Source organism: Pseudophryne corroboree, chromosome 8 (genome assembly GCF_028390025.1).
Source record: "Pseudophryne corroboree isolate aPseCor3 chromosome 8, aPseCor3.hap2, whole genome shotgun sequence".
Taxonomy (NCBI): domain Eukaryota; kingdom Metazoa; phylum Chordata; class Amphibia; order Anura; family Myobatrachidae; genus Pseudophryne; species Pseudophryne corroboree.
The window spans coordinates 308,990,998-309,013,443 of record NC_086451.1 but is presented as its reverse complement, the minus strand read 5'-3'; the positions used below and the strand labels follow the sequence as shown (position 1 = coordinate 309,013,443).

At 43.2% G+C, this 22,446-nt stretch overlaps 1 protein-coding gene across 1 annotated transcript in view; it reads left to right on the top strand.

Annotated features, from left to right (window-relative positions):
- The first annotated feature begins 456 nt into the window (after positions 1-456).
- Positions 457-22,446, top strand: part of GPR50 (G protein-coupled receptor 50) — a 353,855-nt gene continuing 331,865 nt past the window's right edge. The window contains exon 1 of the mRNA XM_063935667.1: positions 457-1,042. Coding sequence (XP_063791737.1) covers positions 844-1,042 — 199 coding nt within the window. The 5' untranslated portion in view covers positions 457-843. The remainder of the gene's footprint in view (positions 1,043-22,446) is intronic.

Genomic DNA, 22,446 nt, shown 5'->3' with positions numbered 1-22,446 from the left:
TGCTACTTGTCCCGTATGCATGCTGATACTGTGCCTGGGGAGGGTATACTCCTGAATAAACACAGATGCCTGACTGGTATTTGCTGCTTGATGTTAAATGTCCCATGGCTGTGTAGTAATGCATCTAAGAACTAGATTTATGGTATGTTGTGAGCAGTTACTATGAGATTTTAAAGGTAACAGCAGGTTAAGCTTTTCATTTATTTCCCTACAAGTTGAATTGATGCTCTGGGTGCTGTAATACAAGGAAGGGCAGTTTTCATTAAATGTGTATTTATGTGATATCACAAATAGATGCTTGTGCTGCTGGTGTCAGTTCTGCTGTGCCTTCCCCTGTGCTGATTCATGCAGTACACACTATATCCACGAAGCATGCAGAAGCATAGGGAACAATGTACTTAAAGAGCAGAGCACAGGACTTTCTATAGTTAAAGCACAGCTGGCAGAGATATTGAAGAGCCAAGACAAGATGCCTGGATGGAAACACTCTGCAAGACTAATAGAAATCAAAGCAGCACATCATGAATGTTACTGAACTATATCTCCTTTGTAGTCAGCAGAGCATGGGCTCTATGAATGAAAATGTGTTGTAGTGTGTTAAGTCCTGATTGGCATCGCATGGGTTAAAGAGGAGCCAAATCCAGGCTGGAGGGCAGCACCATGCTCTCCTCAGGAAGATGCTGCAGCTGTAGATGTGTGGATGGGGATGGTATATTGGCACCAGGAAACTTATGTGTTGGCAACAAGAGGTCCATTTCTGAGTCCGGAAGACCAGCCCACTCCTTATGAGTAGCATTGCACCCCGTGAAGAGATCCAGTCCTGTTCCTGACAAGTGCACAGAGATGATGGAGGTGAATAGGACTTGTCTTGACTGCTGGACACCTGGTGCTGCTGGCACAGAGGGAGATAGAGAGGACCAACCCTCTCCTGGGCTGACCATTGCTTTGGCAGTTGTCCTCATCTTCACCATCATTGTGGACATCCTAGGCAATGTATTGGTCATTCTTTCAGTTCTCAGGAACAAGAAACTACAGAATGCTGGTGGGTACCGAAAATATGGGCAGGTGGGTGGTGGTGGTGGTAGTGGGTAAGATGTAGCAAATGTATAGCTTTCCATCTAGCAATACTATGTATAAAAAATACGCCCAACACTACCTTAGTAATAGTGGAGTGCAACACAACATCTGCAGGAGTTCTACAAACTTCTGATATACAAATTGACAATTTATTTAATTCATTATTTACAATGTTTTCATATAGAATGTAAGCTTGGGTGTCCAAAAAAGTTATATTGTCTTTATGGATTTAGACAGTGTTAGAGGCAAAGTAACCATAATATCAGAGCGGGCACTGTTTGAAATATAGAGAGGGCACATTTTTCTCACACGTTTATGTCCTGTCTGAATGCTTCCAATCTGTGAATACATTATTGTGCTTGTGAGTTTTGTACTGTTCATAAACAATAAGGTGTGTAGAGTCACGTCTCAAGTCTTACTACTATTATTAATAATAATAATTATACCAGCAGACTGTGCATGTATTTTATTATTTTGATTCAACAGAGGTGAGTACATTAATGTGTCACTTTTGTTTTAGTCACTCAGCTTAACACACAGTCTTATCAGTGTTAAATTATTAACGCCAATGTGACCAGGACTTCTCTCATTCAATAATCAGTGATGTAGCTCAAGGTCACAGGGGCCATAAGGTGACCTACTGAGATTAATGTGAAACAAATGGAAAATGGATGATGTAGAATATCTCTGACGTGCTGGTCGCTGCTGACCCTCCAACATGATCTGCCAGGTACAGAAGGAGAATGCTCCGCACCCAAATTTACTGTGTATTGTCTTATCACAACTCCCTTTGCGGGATTAGTTGATGTTTAAGAACACCCTTATCCTTTAATCAATGTGACACAGGTACAGCAACTGCAATAGAATGTTTCAAACACAAGCACATTTTGTCAATTGTTCTAAAATTAATATTGCTGAAACAACATAACTGTATTATACTGCATATACATACAAGCTACTGACACCTAAGTCTCTCCTTTAGGTGAAGGAATGCTATTTATTTACAGTATTTTAATATGAATGTATTATTTCTGATCTGCTTTGTTTTAGCTTGAATTTCTCTAATTGGTTTCAGGAATTTTGTTTTCTTTTTTTAAAATGGAATCTTGTGCAATTGAATTAACACAGTTTATTTTTTTTTAATGGATATAAATGGATAGTGCTACTGCTATTTAATTACTCTAGAGATGTTATAAGTTAATGGGAGAGATTAAGTTGCTATTTTCCCACTATTTGATGTTAGAACATTTATTTAAATATTGCTTTCTTAATCCATGCTTGTTTGGTTCATTGGAAATCTTGTTTCAGTCAACAGTAATCGTACCGTGAAGTTGTGTTATGTGTTTTCATTAGAGAGGTGTAATGTGCACACTTTTTGCACTTGATGAAACTGAATTTTTGAGAAAAGTTGTGCCCACAATGATTTGGTTGTCTTAGGTTACTGTTGGGACAGGAAATTGAAGGCAATCAATTTTATAACAGCACATCACCACGGGGGTACCAAAGGTACAGCAGGCAGAGTACTACCACAAGGGGGGCCATTCCAACCTTTCTTTCATCAAATGCCCCATCAATATATGCCTGGCATGCATTATATCTATGTATATATATACATATATATACTTGGTCAAGTCCCACTATTATGACTACCAGCTAATAGCCAGGGTAAATGCTTTGGCGCCCCATATGCAGCAGGATTCACTGAACTGTCATTTTAGACACACGTTTGGTAGCCCCCAGGTTAATTTTGATGCTCCACTGTAGCGCGTCGGTCGTCCTTCACGCACCTTAGTAGCCAACGTTCACCTCTCACATCAATGGCACGTGGTGCTCCGCAGTTTCCACATCAGTTATTTGCAATGGTGCCATTTGTCACGATACATCTTCACCATAGCAGCATGCGAACAGTTCACAAACCTCACTGTTTCACAAACACTGCCATGACACGTGACGTACTTCATTGGCTACGCCTCGCCAACATCAAATGTTGGAGATCGCCATAATAATGTGACTTGATCATGTATATTAGTATAACAGGGTCACTTCAGTCTGTCCCCCCTCTGACTGGCCCTACCCCCTCCTGCTCCATTACCTGTTTCCCCACCAGCCCACTGCCTCGTCCTATGTGTATGTGTCTGTGTGTATACAGCATACTTGCCTATCCTCCTGGGATAGCCGGGACACTCCCGAAAATTGGGTGGCCCTCCCGACCTCCCGGAAAGGTGGGCAAGCCTCGCGCTTTCCCTGCAGCCCCTCCACACCCCTCCTTGGCCGCCTGTTGCAGAGAACAAGTGAGCGGTCCAATGACGCGATTCCTGCTGAATCACGTCATCGTAGCTCCGCTCCCCGCTATACGGTGCCTATTTTAATGGCACTGCATAGTGGGGGCGAAGCCACGATGACGCGATCCTTATTCCACGCCTCCATACTGCCCACTTCCCTGTCGGTCATGCCCCCGGACCGCCCATCTTGCTGACGGTCATGCCACCATGCACCTACAACGCTGCCTCCTCCCAGAGAAGGGGTATACAAAGTGTGGTATACAGACACACACATATGTATCATACATGAATTCTGCTTTTGAATAATCTTCTAACTACACTGTACAATATGTACAGTATTACATACAGAAGGGATCTCACTATTTTGTGGAAAATCTGCTTGTTTGTTTCTGTGCACCTGAAAACCTCATAAACATATCAATGCATTGGATTGTGTAACTATGTGCACTGGTTTCTCTTTTACAGTGGTCCAGCCTAAGGCATCAATTTAATATGAAGGTTTCCTTTGTACTTCATACGAAACAAATTACATCTTTTATAGAGGTCTAATTATTATTATTGCTACATTTTATTTATATGGTGAAAATCCTCTGTAGCACAATACATAAAAAATGCATGTAAAATGATCACAGAAATATAACTATGAAGCAAAATACCTATTGTACAGAATAGGTACCTTTTTCTTTACACCAGTTTACCAGGCACAATATCATGTAATTGCTCAGTGGAAGAATATAAGGACTCTGCAGAAGTGTGTCACTCCCCCTCCCACACACGCCAACCTTTCTTCTTCAGAGGGTTTTTCCAGATACCTGCAGCCTAATTCCCAAACATAATTACTACCATCTGCATTCTATTGAAAATTTACATAATTGTGTTTTGTGTTTATTTTTACAACTCTTCAGTAAAGCGTGAGCCTTTTATATACGGCATATGTAACCTAATTCCTCTGTTTCCTGGGCTGTGGTTAAATGAATGAAATACCTGCCATAGTGGCTAGTCTTCAGTGCAAAACATGATTGGATCGCTGTAAGAGATAGGAGTATCTGTGTTTCATTCAGCTACAACAGCTCTGGAAAACATACAGTACACTGAAAAAAACAAGGTGATCTGAATGTAATGTGTTGTGGGTTAAAGTTACTGTCTATACCAGAGGTTCACAAACGCGGTCCTCAGGGCACTCCAATGGTCCTGGTTTTAAATGTATCCATGCTTGGCCACAGGTGACTTAATTAGCACCTCAGTCAATTTGATTTAACCATCTGTACTGAGCCATGGATATAGCTAAAACCTGGACTGTTGCGGTGCCTTGAGGACCGCGTTTGGGAACCTCTGGTCTATACCAATACATACACAACTTCAGTTATTTCCACCTCAGAAACCTGCTAAACGTCATAGCCAGTCCTTACTGAACTCCTTGCCTGGATACGGCAATCCTGCAAATAATTATAATAACCACTTTGATATCTACCATTATTGACCTTTTTTGTTATTATTATTATTATTATTATTATGCACATCTCTGCCTCTCATTAAATAATGTATCATGCACTGCACCCCATGCATGCTATTACACCACCCTCCTGCAACTGCACCTGGTTATTTTACCCATTATTGCAAAACATTATTTTTGGTTACTACTATTTCTGCAATCTGTCCTCCTTCATTTTGCAATACAGATGGTGCCGCTCTCATCTTGTACGGCTCCATCGCAGGCGTAAACTCCCGGCGGGACTAGGTGATCAGAGAAACTCCCATTAAAGTGAAAGGAGCATGTGCATGTCTTGGATGCATGCGCGCCACAGACACGGCAATGGGAGCACCTGGGCGAGCGCGCCCAGGCACAGACGGAGCCACGATTAGCATGGCTCCATCTGTATATACAGTATGTCAACTTTATTATTATTATCTATTGTTACTTCTAGGAATTGCTCATCCTGCCCCCAGTAACCTATGCAGTGTGCCCAGATGGCTGCCTCATCTGGTACTTCATGTAGAGAGTGGAGTGCTGTACTGTGTGCTGGTTCCTGGGGGGAAGCATTATTCCCTAACCAAGGAAGCCACCGAATCTACTACTGCGCATGCACAGTGCCATCTTGTATATTGTGTATGAGACAGTGGTACATGGCTGTGTACCACTTAGCTCCAGTGAGACCTGTGATTTACCTGCTATAGAACCATTTCCAGAGTCCTGTATACAGTCATCGGCTCCACTCCATCCAGCCAACCAGTGTGTATCTGAGTGAGTATGGCTGTACCCATTACTGCTTCTATAAACTAATGTCACTGGTTACGCAGTTGGGTTGTTCAGAGTGTTAAGGTATATGTTGGTGTGCACATTTACTCTGTTGCATCTCAAGCCTGTACACACACCACATTTTCCAACAGGTTATGGACTCAGTTACCCAGCTGCACAGAGTTGAAGTACACAAGCCTCAAGCTACTAGGATGTCCAGAGCAGCACACAATTGGCATCTTATGCACATGTGCAGCGAAGAGAAGACAGCAGCGAGTGTTTCCAGTGCAGTGTAGCAGCATTGCAGCTGATTAGAGCATATAGGAGGCAGATATATATATATATTATAAATGCAACTAAAAACTGAGAGATTGTGGAAGGTGACAGTCCAAACTCAGATGATGTAGAGAGAGCCATGGGTACTATTGGCTTAAGTGCAGAGCAGCATGTAATCTCTATCATTCACTGTAGGTAGCATATCAAAATGGAGGATTCATGAGAATACAGGTTGAGTATCCCTTATCCAAAATGCTTGGGACCAGAGGTATTTTGGATATCGGATTTTTCCGTATTTTGGAATAATTGCAGACCATATTGAGATATCATGGCGATGGGACCTAAATCTAAGCACAGAATGCATTTATGTTACATATACACCTTATACACACAGCCTGAAGGTCATTTTAGCCAATATTTTTTATAACTTTGTGCATTAAACAAAGTGTGTCTACATTCACACAATTCATTTATGTTTCATATACACCTTATACACACAGCCTAAAGGTCATTTAATACAATATTTTTAATAACTTTGTGTATTAAACAAAGGTTGTGTACATTGAGCCATCAAAAAACAAAGGTTTCACTATTTCACTCTCACTCAAAAAAGTCCGTATTTCGGAATATTCCGTATTTCGGAATATTTGGATATGGGATACTCAACCTGTAATACATTTAAGATGTGTATTTTGCAAAACAAAGTTGTTTGACTGCAGCAGTATGGGTAATTACAGTTGGAGGGCAAGTAGATTATTAGAACTTGGGGGTTATGCAGAGATGGATGCAGATCTTGCTTCTGCAGCAAGATCTGTGTCCATCTACTGACATGCTGAGGGCCTGCCTAGCATAGTACAAGGACACCCAGCATATGTGTGGCGCCGCCCCGCAATGCATTAGTATTTTAATTGCAAACGCATTGATTTGAGCTCGGCCACTACCTGCGCAGTCTGGCTGCGCTGGCATGTGGTCCAGTGCCACTTTTTTTCTTGGAGCAGCTGCATGTGACATCATGCAGATGCCCCAAAAATGGTCCTGATCTGTTGTCCAGACCATGCCCGCGGAAGGATGTCAATCTACTTGCGGCTGCATCTTTCCAGGATGCAGCTGCATGGTGAAGAGTTGCGCATGTGCATTATAGATGTTGCACATATGCAGACCCTCTGGATGCGGCCGCAAAGTGCAAACGTGCAGCTGCGTCTAGGTCAGAATAGCCCCATTGATGCCAGAGTTTGTTTTCCTAGTTGCAGCATTGGAAGCAAATAGAGAATAGTTAACTATAGACACAGAGCAAAGTTATCACAGTTCCAACAACGTGTGCCCTTTGAGTAAAACGCTGAGAGCAATGCATAGCATACAAACAATAAAAAATTCGGAAAATTTAAGTTCAAGTGCTACACTTGTCCCAAGATAGATCACAAAGCAATTGACTGCAAGCAAAAAAAAAGAATTCTATGTAAAGCAAGAAATGCAACAGAAAAGATTAACTAGGCCTGAGGGTTACAGATAGAAACAGAAAAGATTGTTGGTAAATCGATTCAGGCAAGACAAGGAATTTTAACTGCATTGAGGCATGGTTCAACACGTTCACCAAGTGTGACCCTATCACATTTAAAGTGGTTGGCAATCAAGTACTTACAGCTAATAAAATTGGAACAATTAAAGCTTGCTTGATACTTTGAACAAGAACAAAAGTTACAGAAATCCAATATTTACTTTACATACCAGAAATTGGAACAAATCGTATAGCCTTCAGTGTCGTAGAACAAGAGGCCACAGAGTTCTCTTTGCTAAAGGAAAATGTATTGTATGAAATAGACCTAGAACCGCCATAGGTACATGCACAAGGTGTCAGCAATTGTACGTCCTTAATACGTAGCCCTGTTACGCGATGATGACAACTGAGTCACAGTCATTGGAACTCTGGCATAAAAGATTGGCCACCTTGAATATGATGGTGTTCAAAATTGACAGAATGGGATGGTCACAGGAATGTCACTGACTAACACAGGGAAACCCCATGTGTGAGAGCTGCATATTAGGGAAACAAAGTTGTCAGCCAATTCCCAAGTTTACAAGCAGAACTACATATCTACTTGATATTATACATACAGATATGTGTGGTCCAATGTACACAAAGTCAGTGAGTGGATACAGATACTTTGTGATGTAGCATAGAAAATTAAAGACTATAATAGACTTGTAGAAAATCTAACTGGTCACAGACTCAAGTTCCTGAGATCTGATAATAGAGGAGAATATCTCAACAGAAAGGTGTAAGAATTTTTGAAAATGCATGGAATAGTGCTCCACCACAAGCCAGTACACACAACACATTTTTCAACACTTCCATAGGCATGATGAACAACTTGTGGAATCATCTGAATAATTTATTCAGTGGTTATCTTATTAATCATTTTATTAATATATGTCTTACTTCCATGTATTGCTTATTTTGCACACTGAAACCTATATACTGAACCCAAGATGGCTGCCTCACTTGGCATTCTCATGGGTAGGATGAACAATACATAGATATGTTGCTTTTGTAAGGATCATGTAGTAGTCTGTAGCCATTATGTGTCATCTTGTCCAGGCATTACCTTCTGCCCTGTGTAACCTATGTAATGCGCTCACCTATGTAACCTATGTAATGCCTCACCTGGTACCTTCATTGTCAGGATCTCCTTTAGCTCCCCGGATCCCCCAGCAGTGATGCGGTAGTCTCTTACAGCCGACATCACTTATGGTATCACACCCCAGAATGCTGTGCGGCCAGCATTCTGGAGCGCATGTGCCGGGGAATCACAGTACGGGGAGGGGAACTTAGTTCCTCTCTCTGCACAATTTGGCTGATCTCTGCAAGTGCAGAGATCAGCTGCAGCATGTGGGGGACTGATACCCCTGACACACGCTCTGCATGTTGGGGAAGGGGGGTGTATGCCTATGGGGGTGCAGAAATAGACCCACAAGTGGGGATCTATAACCAGTGGGGATGGGGAGGGCAGGGGTTTATAAAACAAGAATTTTTTTTGCTACTAATGGGGTAGGTTGGGGGGATGGTACTATTATTCGGATTTAAGATCACTAGGGGATTTATTGCCAATGGGGGTAGGAAGTTATTTTAAAATTGGAGGCTATGGACACAGGGGAATAGGGGGTGCAAAGACATATATATATATATATATATATATATATAAAGGCACTCGCTTTTCCAGCTCATTGGAAAAAGCAAAACAAGCCAGCTGAGGAAGACCTGTATCGGTTGATACAGCTGTTGGGCTGTGCCTGTATGTACACTTGTCGCCTTGATATGGAATAAATCTTCTTCGTATTCTCATCTAAACCGTGAGAGCTGGCTTGTTTTGCTTTTTCCAATGAGCTGGAAAAGCGAGTGCCTTTATGTTATTTTACTGCCTTGCACCATCTATTCATTCTGTACTATGGTTTTGAGTGCTGTCATTTTTGCTCTTTTATATATATATATATATATATATATATATACATACACATATATATACAGTATATATTTTTTCAATTAAATATTTTAATATTTTATTAATAATACTTTTTAAACTTTAATGAGTAATTAAAAAAAACAACTGAACAGTTTTGTGGAGAAAAGTGGTTAAAAGAAGACTCTTGATAGATAAAGTACTATTTTGCCACTAAATCCCCAACTCAGTTACTAGTGAGGGATCTCAGTTACAGTCTGGGAGATGATCAGCCCTTCAAAAATGCACTGCATGATTCATACAACCTACTGTAATAGCAGTGATAAGTAATCACCTGCTGTGAAAAAATAATCAATCCGGAGAAGCCACAGGAGTGGTCCAATGAGCTCTAACAACTCTTCAATGCAGGAATTTTTACTAACCTGAGCGTCAGGGTGAGATGGAAACTGGCCCATATTATATGTCACATTAGCAAGTTCTCATCACCGCACTCCCCATCTACAGAATATAGGCCCTCATTCCGAGTTGTTAGCTCGCAAGCTGCTTTTAGCAGCTTTACACACGCTAAGCCGCCGCCTACTGGGAGTGAATCTTAGCATAGTAAAATTGCGAACGAAAGATTCTCAAAATTGCGATTACACACCTCTTAGCAGTTTCTGAGTAACTTCAACCTTACTCGGCATCTGCGATCAGTTCAGTGCTTGTCGTTCCTGGTTTGACGTCATAAACACACCCAGCGTTCGCCCAGACACTCCTCCGTTTCTCCAGCCACTCCCGCGTTTTTCCCAGAAACGGTAGCGTTTTTTCCCACACGCCCATAAAACGGCCTGTTTCCGCTCAGAAACACCCACTTCCTGTCAATCACACTCCGATCGCCTGAACGAAGAAAAAGCCGTGAGTAAAATACCTAACTGTATAGCAAATTTACTTGGCGCAGTCGCAGTGTGAACATTGCGCATGCGCACTAAGCGGAAAATCGCTGCGATGCGAAAAAAATTACCGAGCGAACAACTCGGAATGACCCCCATAGCTATGACGTGGAGCACATTGCTCAGCAGGAGACTTACTGCTTCAGTTCATGTTGTACGATAAAAGTGAAAAGCAGCTGATTTTGCCTTGTGCACATTGTTCCCTAGGATATATAAATATTGGGCCTAGTTCAGTAAGGATTGCAAATTCTACTAATTAGCAGAATTTGCAATCCTTTTGCTAGCATGCTGGGGTCCGCCCATTGCAGGCAAGGCCGCCCAGCATGCTGACAGCCTCCCTCCTTTGATGAAGCAGAAATTGCAATTGCATCGCAATTTCTGCTTCAACGCAGGAATTAGAGATGCCTCCTGCCAGCGCAGCTGAGCTACGCCTGCAGGAGGCCCTCCACCATGTTACCGATTGCAGCGGCTGCATGTGACATCACGCAGCCACCGTTCATGCCCCTGTTCATGCTGCATCTCCTCCCGTTTGGCCGGCTCCGCGCCCACAATGCTCCGTCTCTGCCCTGGAAATGGAGCGTTGTCGCATCACCCCCCCCCGCACCACCACCGCCTCTACCTGATTGACAGGCAGAGGCGATCGTATTTTCTGGGGCCTCCCGCCCACGGGGTGATAGCAATAATTCCAGTTGGATCGCGATTTGCGATCCAACCTGAATTAGCCCCTATAATAGCACGTCTTATTTTTAGCTTTTTAGGTATCCTAATAAATCCAGAACTGGGTATTTTATTTGGCAGACTGATTTCTAACATGTGCATTAGGAAACCAGTCCTATATAATAAAAGGCTAACTGCTCCTCACATCTATTATGTCTATTATGTGCACCGGTGGCAACTGGAGGCTGCCACACAGACCAAATGTAAATCAAAGTGATCATGCAGGGAGATGTCACAGCCTGCTGCAGTGCTAATTACATAAAAACACTGGTCTGACTGTTTCACACTTGCTGAATACGGAGAGAGAGAGTGCTGGAGAGAAAGAGAGAGTGGGGGTAGGGGTAGGTTTTTGGTGTGGCATTTGCCATTTATAAAAACCTTTCAGATTCAAAATAGACTGGATTTTCTATCCTTTTGTTTGATTTGCACTTACAGTCACATTAATCTAACGCTGAACCTCACCTCCATATAGTGCCACCTATATACAGGGCACATGCCTCCTCCATATACTGCTTCCACCATATACCGCATACACTGCACCCCCTTCTCCATATACTATGCTGCAACCCCAGGTTACTTGCCATACCGGGACTTGGCAACAAGTAGCAGCAGCAGCAGCAGTGTCGGACTGGGGCATGTAGGGCCCACCGGGGAAATGCAGTGGTAGGGGCCCATGTTAGGGGTGTGGCCAGTCTGCAGAGGGGGTGTGGCCTGCCACCTCGTAGGTTTGACTAACCATTAAAGAGTGCAACGTTTTGGGCCCCTTCATGAATATATACAGTAAATTCAGCTGCTGCATGCATGATAATGTACCAGATTAATAACAGCAATGCACTGTAGAAAATACACCATAGTCCAGTATAAGGTAACATGTGTATGCAGTATAATTCAAGTGCACAGTCTGGAACCTGATCCTTAGAGCAGAAGGTGGGCCCCCAGGCAGTCGGGCCCACCGGTGGTTTCCCCTGTACCCCTGTGGGCCAGTCCAAGCCTGAGCAGCAGTCACCAGGAAACGGATGTAGGAACCACCAGACGGTCCCTCAACACTCAGAGTGGAAGCACTAGGGACACGTGTGGCCACTTACCGGCGTGGGGAGAAGGTACGTGCATGTAGGATACACAGCGCACGTGCACGCCACCATTGCTGCTCCTACATACAAGATCCGGACCGTCAGCGGTGAGACCGCATGCTACCGGCAGCAGGGTGGATGATCAACACCGGTGACAAATAGACAGGAAGCGGAAAGCCGTGCTTGCCGTGCCCGCTGGGTACAAACACTAGTGAACACTTTTGGTGTATCTACGCCATACAGCTTCAGTGACAGGCAGACGGGGAACGGATAGCCGCACCTGCTGTGCCCGCTGGGCAGTGTTAACAAAGAGTACCTTCAGTTATCCACGCCATAAGGGGATGGTATAACACTAAACCAGATAAGTTTCATCCCATAATAGTAGCTTATTCACATATTTTATCAACAGAGATTTTTTCTCTTAATTGTGATATATATATATACAACACAAATATCTTTATCTTGCGCTCAAAAGAAAAGCAGCACTACAGGTGAGATCACCGTTGCCAAATCTCAAATTAACATAGACCAGAAAAAACAATTCCTGAGTGCGCTGTATTGATTGTATAGATTTGACGGAAGTCCTTCCCAATGGGTATATCTTATACTGTGCAGGATTTTCTGGGTTCCTAAAATGGATAACCCCTCACCAGAAAGTCAACCAAACAAATGGCCCAAGCCAATTAGAATAAAATATTTAATAACAAAATATTCATAAAAAATCGTTTACATAAGATCTTTCAAAAATTTTATACATAGACAATTTCATAATAATTCCATCAGTGAAAAGAGTGTCCAGTAAGTTATGTAGATATGTATACTCACTCACCTTCAAAAGGTGTGAGTTTAACAAAGGGAGTGTTTCCACAGACCGGATCACTGACTAATGGCTGACAAACCCAACGCGTTTCGTCTGTTAGACTTCATCAGGGGTAACAAAATATTATTTTTTTTTAGTAGGGGTAAATCTTATATCAGTAATTCTGTATAATTGCTGTTCTGAGCCACCTTTTATATAAATAGGCTCCTCATGTAAAAAGTAGTTCTTAAGAATGACTTCTTATTCAGACCCTATTTAGAGCCTCTATATATTTAGTGGTGAATCCACCTGAACAAATGGAATAGTTCAGTACGCTGAATTTGGAATTTTTATGAATGTGTACTGAAGTGTCAAAAGATATATCCAGAAACAAAGATCAATAGTTGTAATAAAGTACTGGAACTCCCAAAGAGGACCCACAGTTATATCCAGAGAATTTCTCAAACTGCAACCATGTGTATGAGTCTGAAAAAAATTCGACAATGCAATTCAGTACTTTTTGTCAAAAAAACGGACTTTCAAAATTCGACTTTTTGAAATTCGACATTTGTCAAAATCGACATTTCTGCAATGGTACAAATGCGGCAATTCGACAAAAGTATATTCAATTGAAGATTGTAAATTCGACAACAGTGCTTTTAGACAGTAAATTCGTCATTTTCAATCCGCCACATTTTGCTGTTTTTTTTTGGAGTATTTTTAATTGGTAATAGCATATCTATTTATATTAGAAGGGATTAGGTACTTGGTTTGTCTATTTTGGAGGCACAAGTATTATTTCTATATTTTTAAAAATATTATTATTATTATTTTTTTTTTAATGGAATAGTAAAAATCAGAAAAAAAAATGCGTGGGGTCCCCCCTCCTAAGCATAACCAGCCTCGGGCTCTTCGAGCCAGTCCTGGTTCTAAAAATCCGGGGAAAAAACTGACATGGGATCCCCCGTATTTTTAAATCCAGCACCGGGCTCTGCGCCTTGTGCTGGTGCAAAAAATACGGGGGACAAAAAGCGTAGGGGTCCCCCGTATTTTTTACACCAGCATCGGGCTCCACTAGCTGGGTAGATAATGCCACAGCCGGGGCTCACTTTTATACAGCGCCCTGCGGCCGTGGAAATAAATATGCAACTAGTCACCCCTGGCCGGGGTACCCTGGAGGAGTGGGACCCCTTCAATTAAGGGGTCCCCCCCTCCAGCCACCCAAGGGCCAGGTGTGAAGCCCGAGGCTGTCCCCCCATCCAAGGGCTGCGGATGGGGGGCTGATAGCCTTTTGAAAAATGAAAGAATATTGTTTTTTCCAGTAGTACTACAAGTCCCAGCAAGCCTCCCCCGCAAGCTGGTACTTGGAGAACCACAAGTACCAGCATGCGGGAGAAATGCTGGTACCTGTAGTTCTACTGAAAAAAAATACCCAAATAAAAACAGGACACGCACACCGTGAGAGTAAAACTTTATTTCACACATATCGACACACACATACTTACCTATGTTCACATGCCAACCTCTGTCCACTTGTCCAAGTAGAATCCACGGTGTACCTGAAAATAAAATTATACTCACCTGATCCAGTGTCCTGTGGTCTTTTATTATAATCCACATACTTGGCAAAAAAAAAAAAAAAAAACGAACACCCGGACCAGGCGGACTGAAAGGGGTCCCATGTTTACACATGGGACCCCTTTCCCCGAATGCAGAGCCCCCCCTGTGACTGCTGTCACAGAAAGGTTCCTTCAGCCAATCAGGAAGCGCCACTTCGTGGCACTCTCCTGATTGGCTGTATGCGCGTCTGAGCTGGCAGACAGCGCATCGCACAGCTCCCTCCATTAGTTTCAATGGTGGGAACTTTGCGGTCAGCGGTGGGGTTACCCGCGGTCAGCCGCTGACTTTCCCACCTTTGAAAGTAATGGGGGGGGGCTTTGCAATGCGCAGAGCCAATCAGGTGAGTGCCACGAAGTAGCGCTTCCTGATTGGCTGAAGGGACCTTTCTGTGACAGCAGTCACGGGGGGGGGGGGGGGGGTGTCTCTGCATTCGGGGAAAGGGGTCCCATGTGTAAACATGGGACCCCTTTCAGTCCGTGTGGTCCGGGTATTCGTTTTTTTGTTTTGCCAAGTACGAGGATTACAAATGACAGGACGCTGGATTGAGGTGAGTATAATTTTATTCACAGGTACCCCGGATCGTCGGCGACAGGAGACGTGGCAGTCGGCGGGTCAACATAGGTAAGTATGTATCGGCATGTATGAAATAAACTTTTACTTTCACGGTGTGTGTCTCCTGTTTTTATTTGGGTATTTTTTTCCCATTAGAACTACAGGTACCAGCGGGCCCGTTTTTCCACCCGCATGCTGGTACTTGTGGTTCTCCAAGTACCAGCTTGCGGGGGAGGCTTGCTGGGACTTGTAGTTCTTCCGGAAAAAACAATATTCTTTCATTTTACTCAAGGCTATCAGCCCCCCATCCGCAGCCCTTGGATGGGGGGGACAGCTTCGGGCTTCACCCCTGGCCCTTGGGTGGCTGGGGGGGGGACCCCTTGATTGAAGGGGTCCCCACTCCTCCAGGGTACCCCGGCCAGGGGTGACTAGTTGGATATTTAATGCCACGGCTGCAGGGCGCTGTGTAAAAGTGACCCCCGGCTGTGGCATTATCTGTCCAGCTAGTGGAGCCCGATGCTGGTGTAAAAAATATGGGGGACCCCTACGCTTTTTGTCCCCCGTATTTTTTGCACCAGCACCAGGCGCAGAGCCCGGTGCTGGTTTTAAAAATACGGGGGATCCCATGTCAGTTTTTACCCCAGATTTTTAGAACCAGGACTGGCTTGAAGAGCCCGAGGCTGGTTATGCTTAAGAGGGGGGACCCCATGCAATTTTTTTCCGGGTTTTTTACCGTTTTTTTAACATTTTTACAAATCTAATCAAAATCCGTCAAATCGGCCGTTTTTCGACAGCGGGACTGTCGAATCCGTTTTTTATTGAATATGTTGAATTCCGGCACCCACCTGCCGGAATTCGACGGTCGAATTGTGTCGAATAAAAAAACAGGCGAAAAATTGCCGCGATTCGCCGGCAATTGCATATACCCCTTTGAATCCCAATTTCTTTCTAAACCTATTGATCTGCAATACTGCAAAAAGTATCATTATATTTGGGATCATAAACGGATATATTTGCCTATATAAAGATTCATTTTTTCTTTGGATCCTTGGTTAATATATAAAACAATTATGTATAATTCCCAGTTCATACAGTGAAATCATGAATTAATACAATTTTATAAAAGAAAGTGACAGACACCAGGACTATCATAATATCTTTATTCTCTAAATTCTGTGCTCTCTCATCTGGTTATTTTTTCTAAAATACCGACAGCAGAAGCACTCTTTTTTTTATTTTGCATAGGTGTCCGAGGGTCCTCTCATCTTCAATTCGATGTCGTTTGATATGATTGAGGACAGTAGAAATCCTGGATGCCAGTGCAAGTGAAATCTGTTTTTCCTAGACTTCCTTTTCTGATATTGGGGGTCATTCCGAGTTGATCGCTAGCTGAAAATGTTCGCTGCGCTATGATTAAGTAAAATTCTGGCACTTCTGCGCATGCGTATGCGGCGCAGTGTGCACGCGCGACGTGTTTTCACAAAGGCTGATGTATTTTTACGCAGGGTCTGGTGAAGCTTATCAACTGACCGTTTTCAGGGAGTGCTCGAAAAAATGCAGGCATGCCAGGAAAAACGCAAGCATGGCTGGCCAAACGCAGGGCGTGATTGTGACGTCAAATCAGGAACTGAATGATCTGAACTGATCGCAAGCGCTGAGTAGGTCTGGAGCTACTCTAAAACTGCTCAATTATTTTTTGTAGCCGCTCTGCGTTTCTTTCGTTCGCACTTCTGCTAAGCTAAAATACACTCCCAGTGGGCGGCGGCTTAGCATTTGCACGACTGCTAAAAACTGCTAGTGAGCTGTCAACTCGGAATGACCCCCTTTGTCTGTCCGATATACATATCACCATTAAAACTGAGGGATTATCTTTATCATTGTCCATGGATACCATTATTCTAATTGTGACATTTATTTCACATTAATGTATTATTATTTGGAAATATTTTTCATTCTTTTTCATTTTAGGTTTATCAACATTTAGCCAATTTAGGTGATCAACTATTTGTAGCTAGGGACCTGTCCCCTGTACTCTCATTAACTCATGCCCATTACAGGGCAAATTATGAGTTAACAGCAGATACAGGTCTTGGGATCAGTGCATATGCTCCATGAGGTTCTCTCATTGAAAATGTAATGCTCTTGTAGCAGATTTTCAAAAGCAGTAACCAGTGGCACGTGTCACTTTTTTGTCCCACTTTCTTCTTACCTTTCTTTCTCTTTTTCTTCTCCTGGAATTATAATTGTATCGGAATGACTTCTACATTTTTGGGAGGAAAAATTACATATAATTATCCGTATCTGCTTAGACTAGCATCATTATTACCTATTAAGGTTTGTGGATTGAACACTTTTCACTGCAGAGGACAGTTTGGATACAATTGGTAACACCTTTGCAATGGTTACTGTTAAGATGTTTCCAGAAAATGATTGATACAATATGTCTATATGGAGAAGGAAGTACATTGTCATCATATGTTGATATGAGGAATAATTATACCAACTGAATCATTATATAGATTCCCATAAGGTCACAAAGCCTTCTTTTCAAATATAGAAATATATTGAGAGGTCCTATGACTAACATCTGAAACTGCTTTTATAATTATATGTTTTATGTTTGTATGTCAGTGTGAGTCTTTGTTATCTAATTGAAAGTTAAGTTTTATTATTCAAGAGTGCCCCATAAAAAAAGAGTTGTCTTTCCTCTTGGTACTACAATTGTTCTATTTTACAATTCCAGGGAGCACCACCGGCCTTGCAATACCATATAAGCATATCCTGTCCCACTCTTAGAAAGTGGTTAATATCTAATTTTGTTTAATTAAATTTCTTACATTCCGGTTCACAAATTATTTTTAGTCATACCCGGTGCGCTGATCTATCACCCAAAACAAACTTTTTTTTCTCGAGAAGGTAAATCAGTCAAGAAGAGGTGAGCCCCTATGTAGGGTGAGCAGTGCGGTCACTGGGAGGAGGAGGGGGACGGCGCTGGGGCTGCAGATAATGCGGCTGAGGAGGCAGATATTCGGCTCAACTGCCTTGTGCACCGGTGGAGGGGTCCAGTGCTTGCCCCTCCCACACAGGCCATGCTCAGACCCCTCCGGCCAGCTGCTGGTTGTTACTGGTGTCCTCTATCCCCAGACTGGGCTTGAGCTTAGACGTGCCAGTACTGGTGTATATAGTGCAACATCATTATAGCCTGCCCATTACAGATATACAGATTATAGATTATATATATATATATATATATATATATATGAAAGGCTAACACTACACCCTCAGCATGGCAGAGCCCCAGCTCCCAGCAGCAGGACTTTGAGAAACCCTGCAGCTCCTGTTTGAGTAGCGACCCCGCCCCCCCTTCATAATTTGGCCCTGGTGTTCATCATTTTGACGGGCTTTTATATAGTTGTAATATAAATGCCTCCTTTATCACATAGTAACTCATAGATCTGTTTCATATAATATTTCTCAATGTGACAGATGCTCACCTTATAGCGTCAATCAGTTAGTATACGTACATAAAAATAACTGCTAGTATTTATACACCATTGGCTTAATGTAGAGCTGGGCAGCTTTTTGTGACATAAATATATGAATTTCCATAATATGCATATGTATCAAGATGTCAGCGTACTGTAGACCTGCTTTCTCTTACATATAGAGAGGCAGAGCTGGGGCAGTGTAAGCAGACCACTATTGAGAATAGGGGGCTGGCCCATGCCTCAGACCTGGAATGACATAGGTACCCATTTATCAAATAATATTTGCGTCTATGTCCTTGAAAACACCTGTTTTCAAGAGTTAGCTGCAAATATTAGGAATCTTCTGAATGTACAAAGGAGGGATCCCTCCATTTCCGCTTGCAGCCGCATCCCCTATAGGTTTCTGTTGGGAATGCAAAGCATTCCCGATATTGTTCTCTGCAGCTACCGCAATCTGTTGATTGTGGTAACCCATTGTAGCCTATGGGCTACAGATTTACAGATTGCGGGAAGAAGTTCTGGCCAAGTTACCCGAGAACCCTCTGCTGGAAAGCCTTAGTGCATCATGGTCACGTGTGACCACGCATGTGCAGGAACCCTGACAGCCCACAGAGCACATCGCAGGGACGGGCTCCTTCCGGCGCCCCTGTCCTTGTGGGTGTTGGATGATACATTCACCTGAAGGGATTGCATATTGCAATGTGATCCTGGGCGGTAAGAGCTCTGCAAACCAATTACAGGTGCCACAGGGCAGCAACGGTACCGCCCCTTTGGCGTTGCTAGCACACTCTTAGTTACAGTCCTGAGCATAGGTTGAATAGAGTAAAGGTGCAGACACACTAGGTGATATTGTAAACATTTTACCCTCTCGAGCGAAATTGTTCATAATATCGTCCAGTGTGTATGCTACGAGCGATGCCCAATGTGTGCTACCAGGGGTCGTTAATGTCCCTCGCTGTCGGCTGTACATGCAGTTCAATCTGACGATATTGGGCCAGATTCAGACCTGATCACTGTTGTGCAAAATAGCCCAGCATCCAATTATCGAATGACTGCCAAACAGCGACAGTATGGTGCAAAAATTTAGATCGCAAGGCGTTCGCAAGGTGACTGACTGGAAGCTGACATTTGGGGGTGATAAATGGGCATTTTCTGGGAGTGTCAGAAAAAACGCAGGCGTTCCCAAGCGTTTTCTGGGAGGGTGTGATGTCAGCTCCGGCTCTGATCAGCCTGTTTCTATCGCACTGTAGGAGTAAGTCCTGGGCTACGCACGTACACAGGCATTTGCACACCTGCACGGGGCAGGTTTTCACTTTCCCTGGGGGGCGACTATCTGCATTTGCAGTACAGCGATCAGGTCTGAATTAGGCCCATCATCAGAAGCTGCATGTTTGAGCCGGCCGTGGCATGATGTCACTGTGTAATATCCATTAAGATATTGCACAGTGTGTATGCACTTTGTCTGTGGTCCGGGAGGGGAAACACTATGCGATATTGCTCGTGGAGCATATCGCCTAGTGTGTACCCACCTTAAGAATGTAAGTGCACATAAGTGTAGTACGTCATCTCCAAGATGTACTTTAATACAACGTGGAATAGATAAGCATCTTAGGAAACCTATTTTCTGTGGGTACTGGACACCTGGTGTAAAGTATGTAATTATGACAACACCAACAGCGCTGTTTAGCTGCTTCTGATTGATTATATTGACATTTTTCCACCTCTTGCTCATCGTACTTTATTAATTAGAGTTGCAGCAAAGTTGGTCTGTTTGGATGGTTTATATGTCATTTACATTTAGGGCCTAATTCAACATCAGTTGTAGTTGTGCACAACTACAACTCATTACACTAACATGCGATTCATGCTGAATCGGGGCCTTAGACTATTGTAGGTAAGAGATTTATATAAACAATGTTACTTTCATGCATTAAAAAAATATTCTCTTGTAAATTACATTTCATTACATGATATATGTAACATTCAACTTTATGTATCAATTTCCTATTTCCCTATGGAATGAAAGCTTTTCACACTGTATTTATAAAGTAAACAGAGATGAGGTGTATACAAAAAATATATGTACGTACACAGCCTAACTAGGGGCATAGCAACTGGGGGTGCTGTTGCTATGGGGCCAGTAGTAGGTTTAATAAATGAAAGGTGGTACTTCATCAGCATGGGACTTTCCTCTTACTTTATGAATGCTGTCACCTGTGTTTAAACACCTTTCTCATCATTATACTAGTTCAACACAGGTGACAGCAATCACACATTAAGAGGGAAGCCTAGGAACAGAGCATTTTGCCCCTCCCGGAATGGGTCGGGAAGCGGTTACAATACCACTAGTTGGGATGCCGGAGGTCACAATGCCGATGCAGGAATCCCGACTAGCAGTGAAATACCGACACCAGAGTACCGGCACCACAGGCTTTTCTCCCTCTGTGGATATCAACGACTCTCATAGAGGGAGAATATAACCTGTGACGAGCGCAGTGAGCCACTGTGCCTGCAGTGTGGCAAGCACAGCAAGCCCGCAAGGGGCTTTCTAGCGCTTGCCCCACTGCTGACATACTGGTGTCCGGGATCCCGCTGTCGGTATACGGACGGCCAAGATCCCAGATGCCGTTATTTCATACTGAACCCAATGGGTCAGGTAGGGAGATATGCCTTGGGTCAGGTGGGCAATGAGTGAGAGGACAAAAGAAGGACTCACCAGAAGTTGTAAGCAGTGTAGTACTGAATCTCTGTCATGCAGAATGTCATTAAGCTGGTGGAAGATCACAGACTCCCAATGCACCAGCAAACAGGCAACAGCTCACAGCAGAGGGATGGGGAAGATCGTAGCATAGCTCAGCATCTCCAGGAGCCAATAGTGAGGGCTCAGTAGCATGAGGCGCTAATCTGATGAGGGCGTGAGGTTTCTGTCCCTACCGTAAAGTAGTACTGGAGGTTATGTGGGAACCAGGGCTCTGCAGGCTGGTGTGCTCCCTGACAGCCAGAAACAGCGGCTGCTCCCTTCCAGGCTACAGCACCCAGGGTGATGACCCTGTCAGCCCTCCCCTTGACCCTCCCATGATTGTGAGCGAGGTTGGATCTTCTACTATGCAGCCTAGGTGGGTGCTTAGGGCGCAGTGGGTCTTAGGCGACCTGCCAGTCACCCATTGCTGAGCAAAAAAGTTGATTTAATTAAAAACCTCCAAGGTGCAGAGTTGCCTCTTTTTTTGTTGCTGTACTCCCAACTCAGAATCATCCAACAATTGATGGACAACAATTCAATGAATATAATATTTGTACTTTATGAGTACAGGATAATATTAAGAATGTTTCATTACTAAAATCTGCATTTGCTTTGTCTATGTGCATGGAATTGATAGCTTATTGGATGTTCATGGGGCATAGGGCAGCATAAAGCCAGAAACTGGCCCTGGTATTATCCTTCAGGTTTTTAAAAAAACAATATTGTCCAAACTGAGACACACAGACTTTTTCCTACTTCTGCATAATACAGATGTATGTACATGTATTTGTAGGGTTGAACTGGTATAACAGTATCAGCTATAATATAGTTGCACGCTATGGTCAAATTTAGCAGTGAGAAAACACAAGTACTCTATGATCAATGCAGGTCCATAACTAGACTTTTTAGTGCCCTGTGTCAGCAAGAGAATTGGTGCCACCCCTCCCCCCACACACACATTTTTCCAATAGGTACTTAAGGAGAATGCCCTTAGGGAAGAGGAATGACAAAATTTGAATAAAAAGCCTCTTCATACTACATTCATGCACTTAACTTGAGAGCTAATTTTTATTCAGTTACAATACCCTTTATTCAAAAACACATTTCAATATACTGCCATACCCAGGATTCAAATCCATGACCTGTTGTATTCCAGTCAAACACCCTACTCATTGATCTATTTCTTACTTGCCTACCTGGCCATC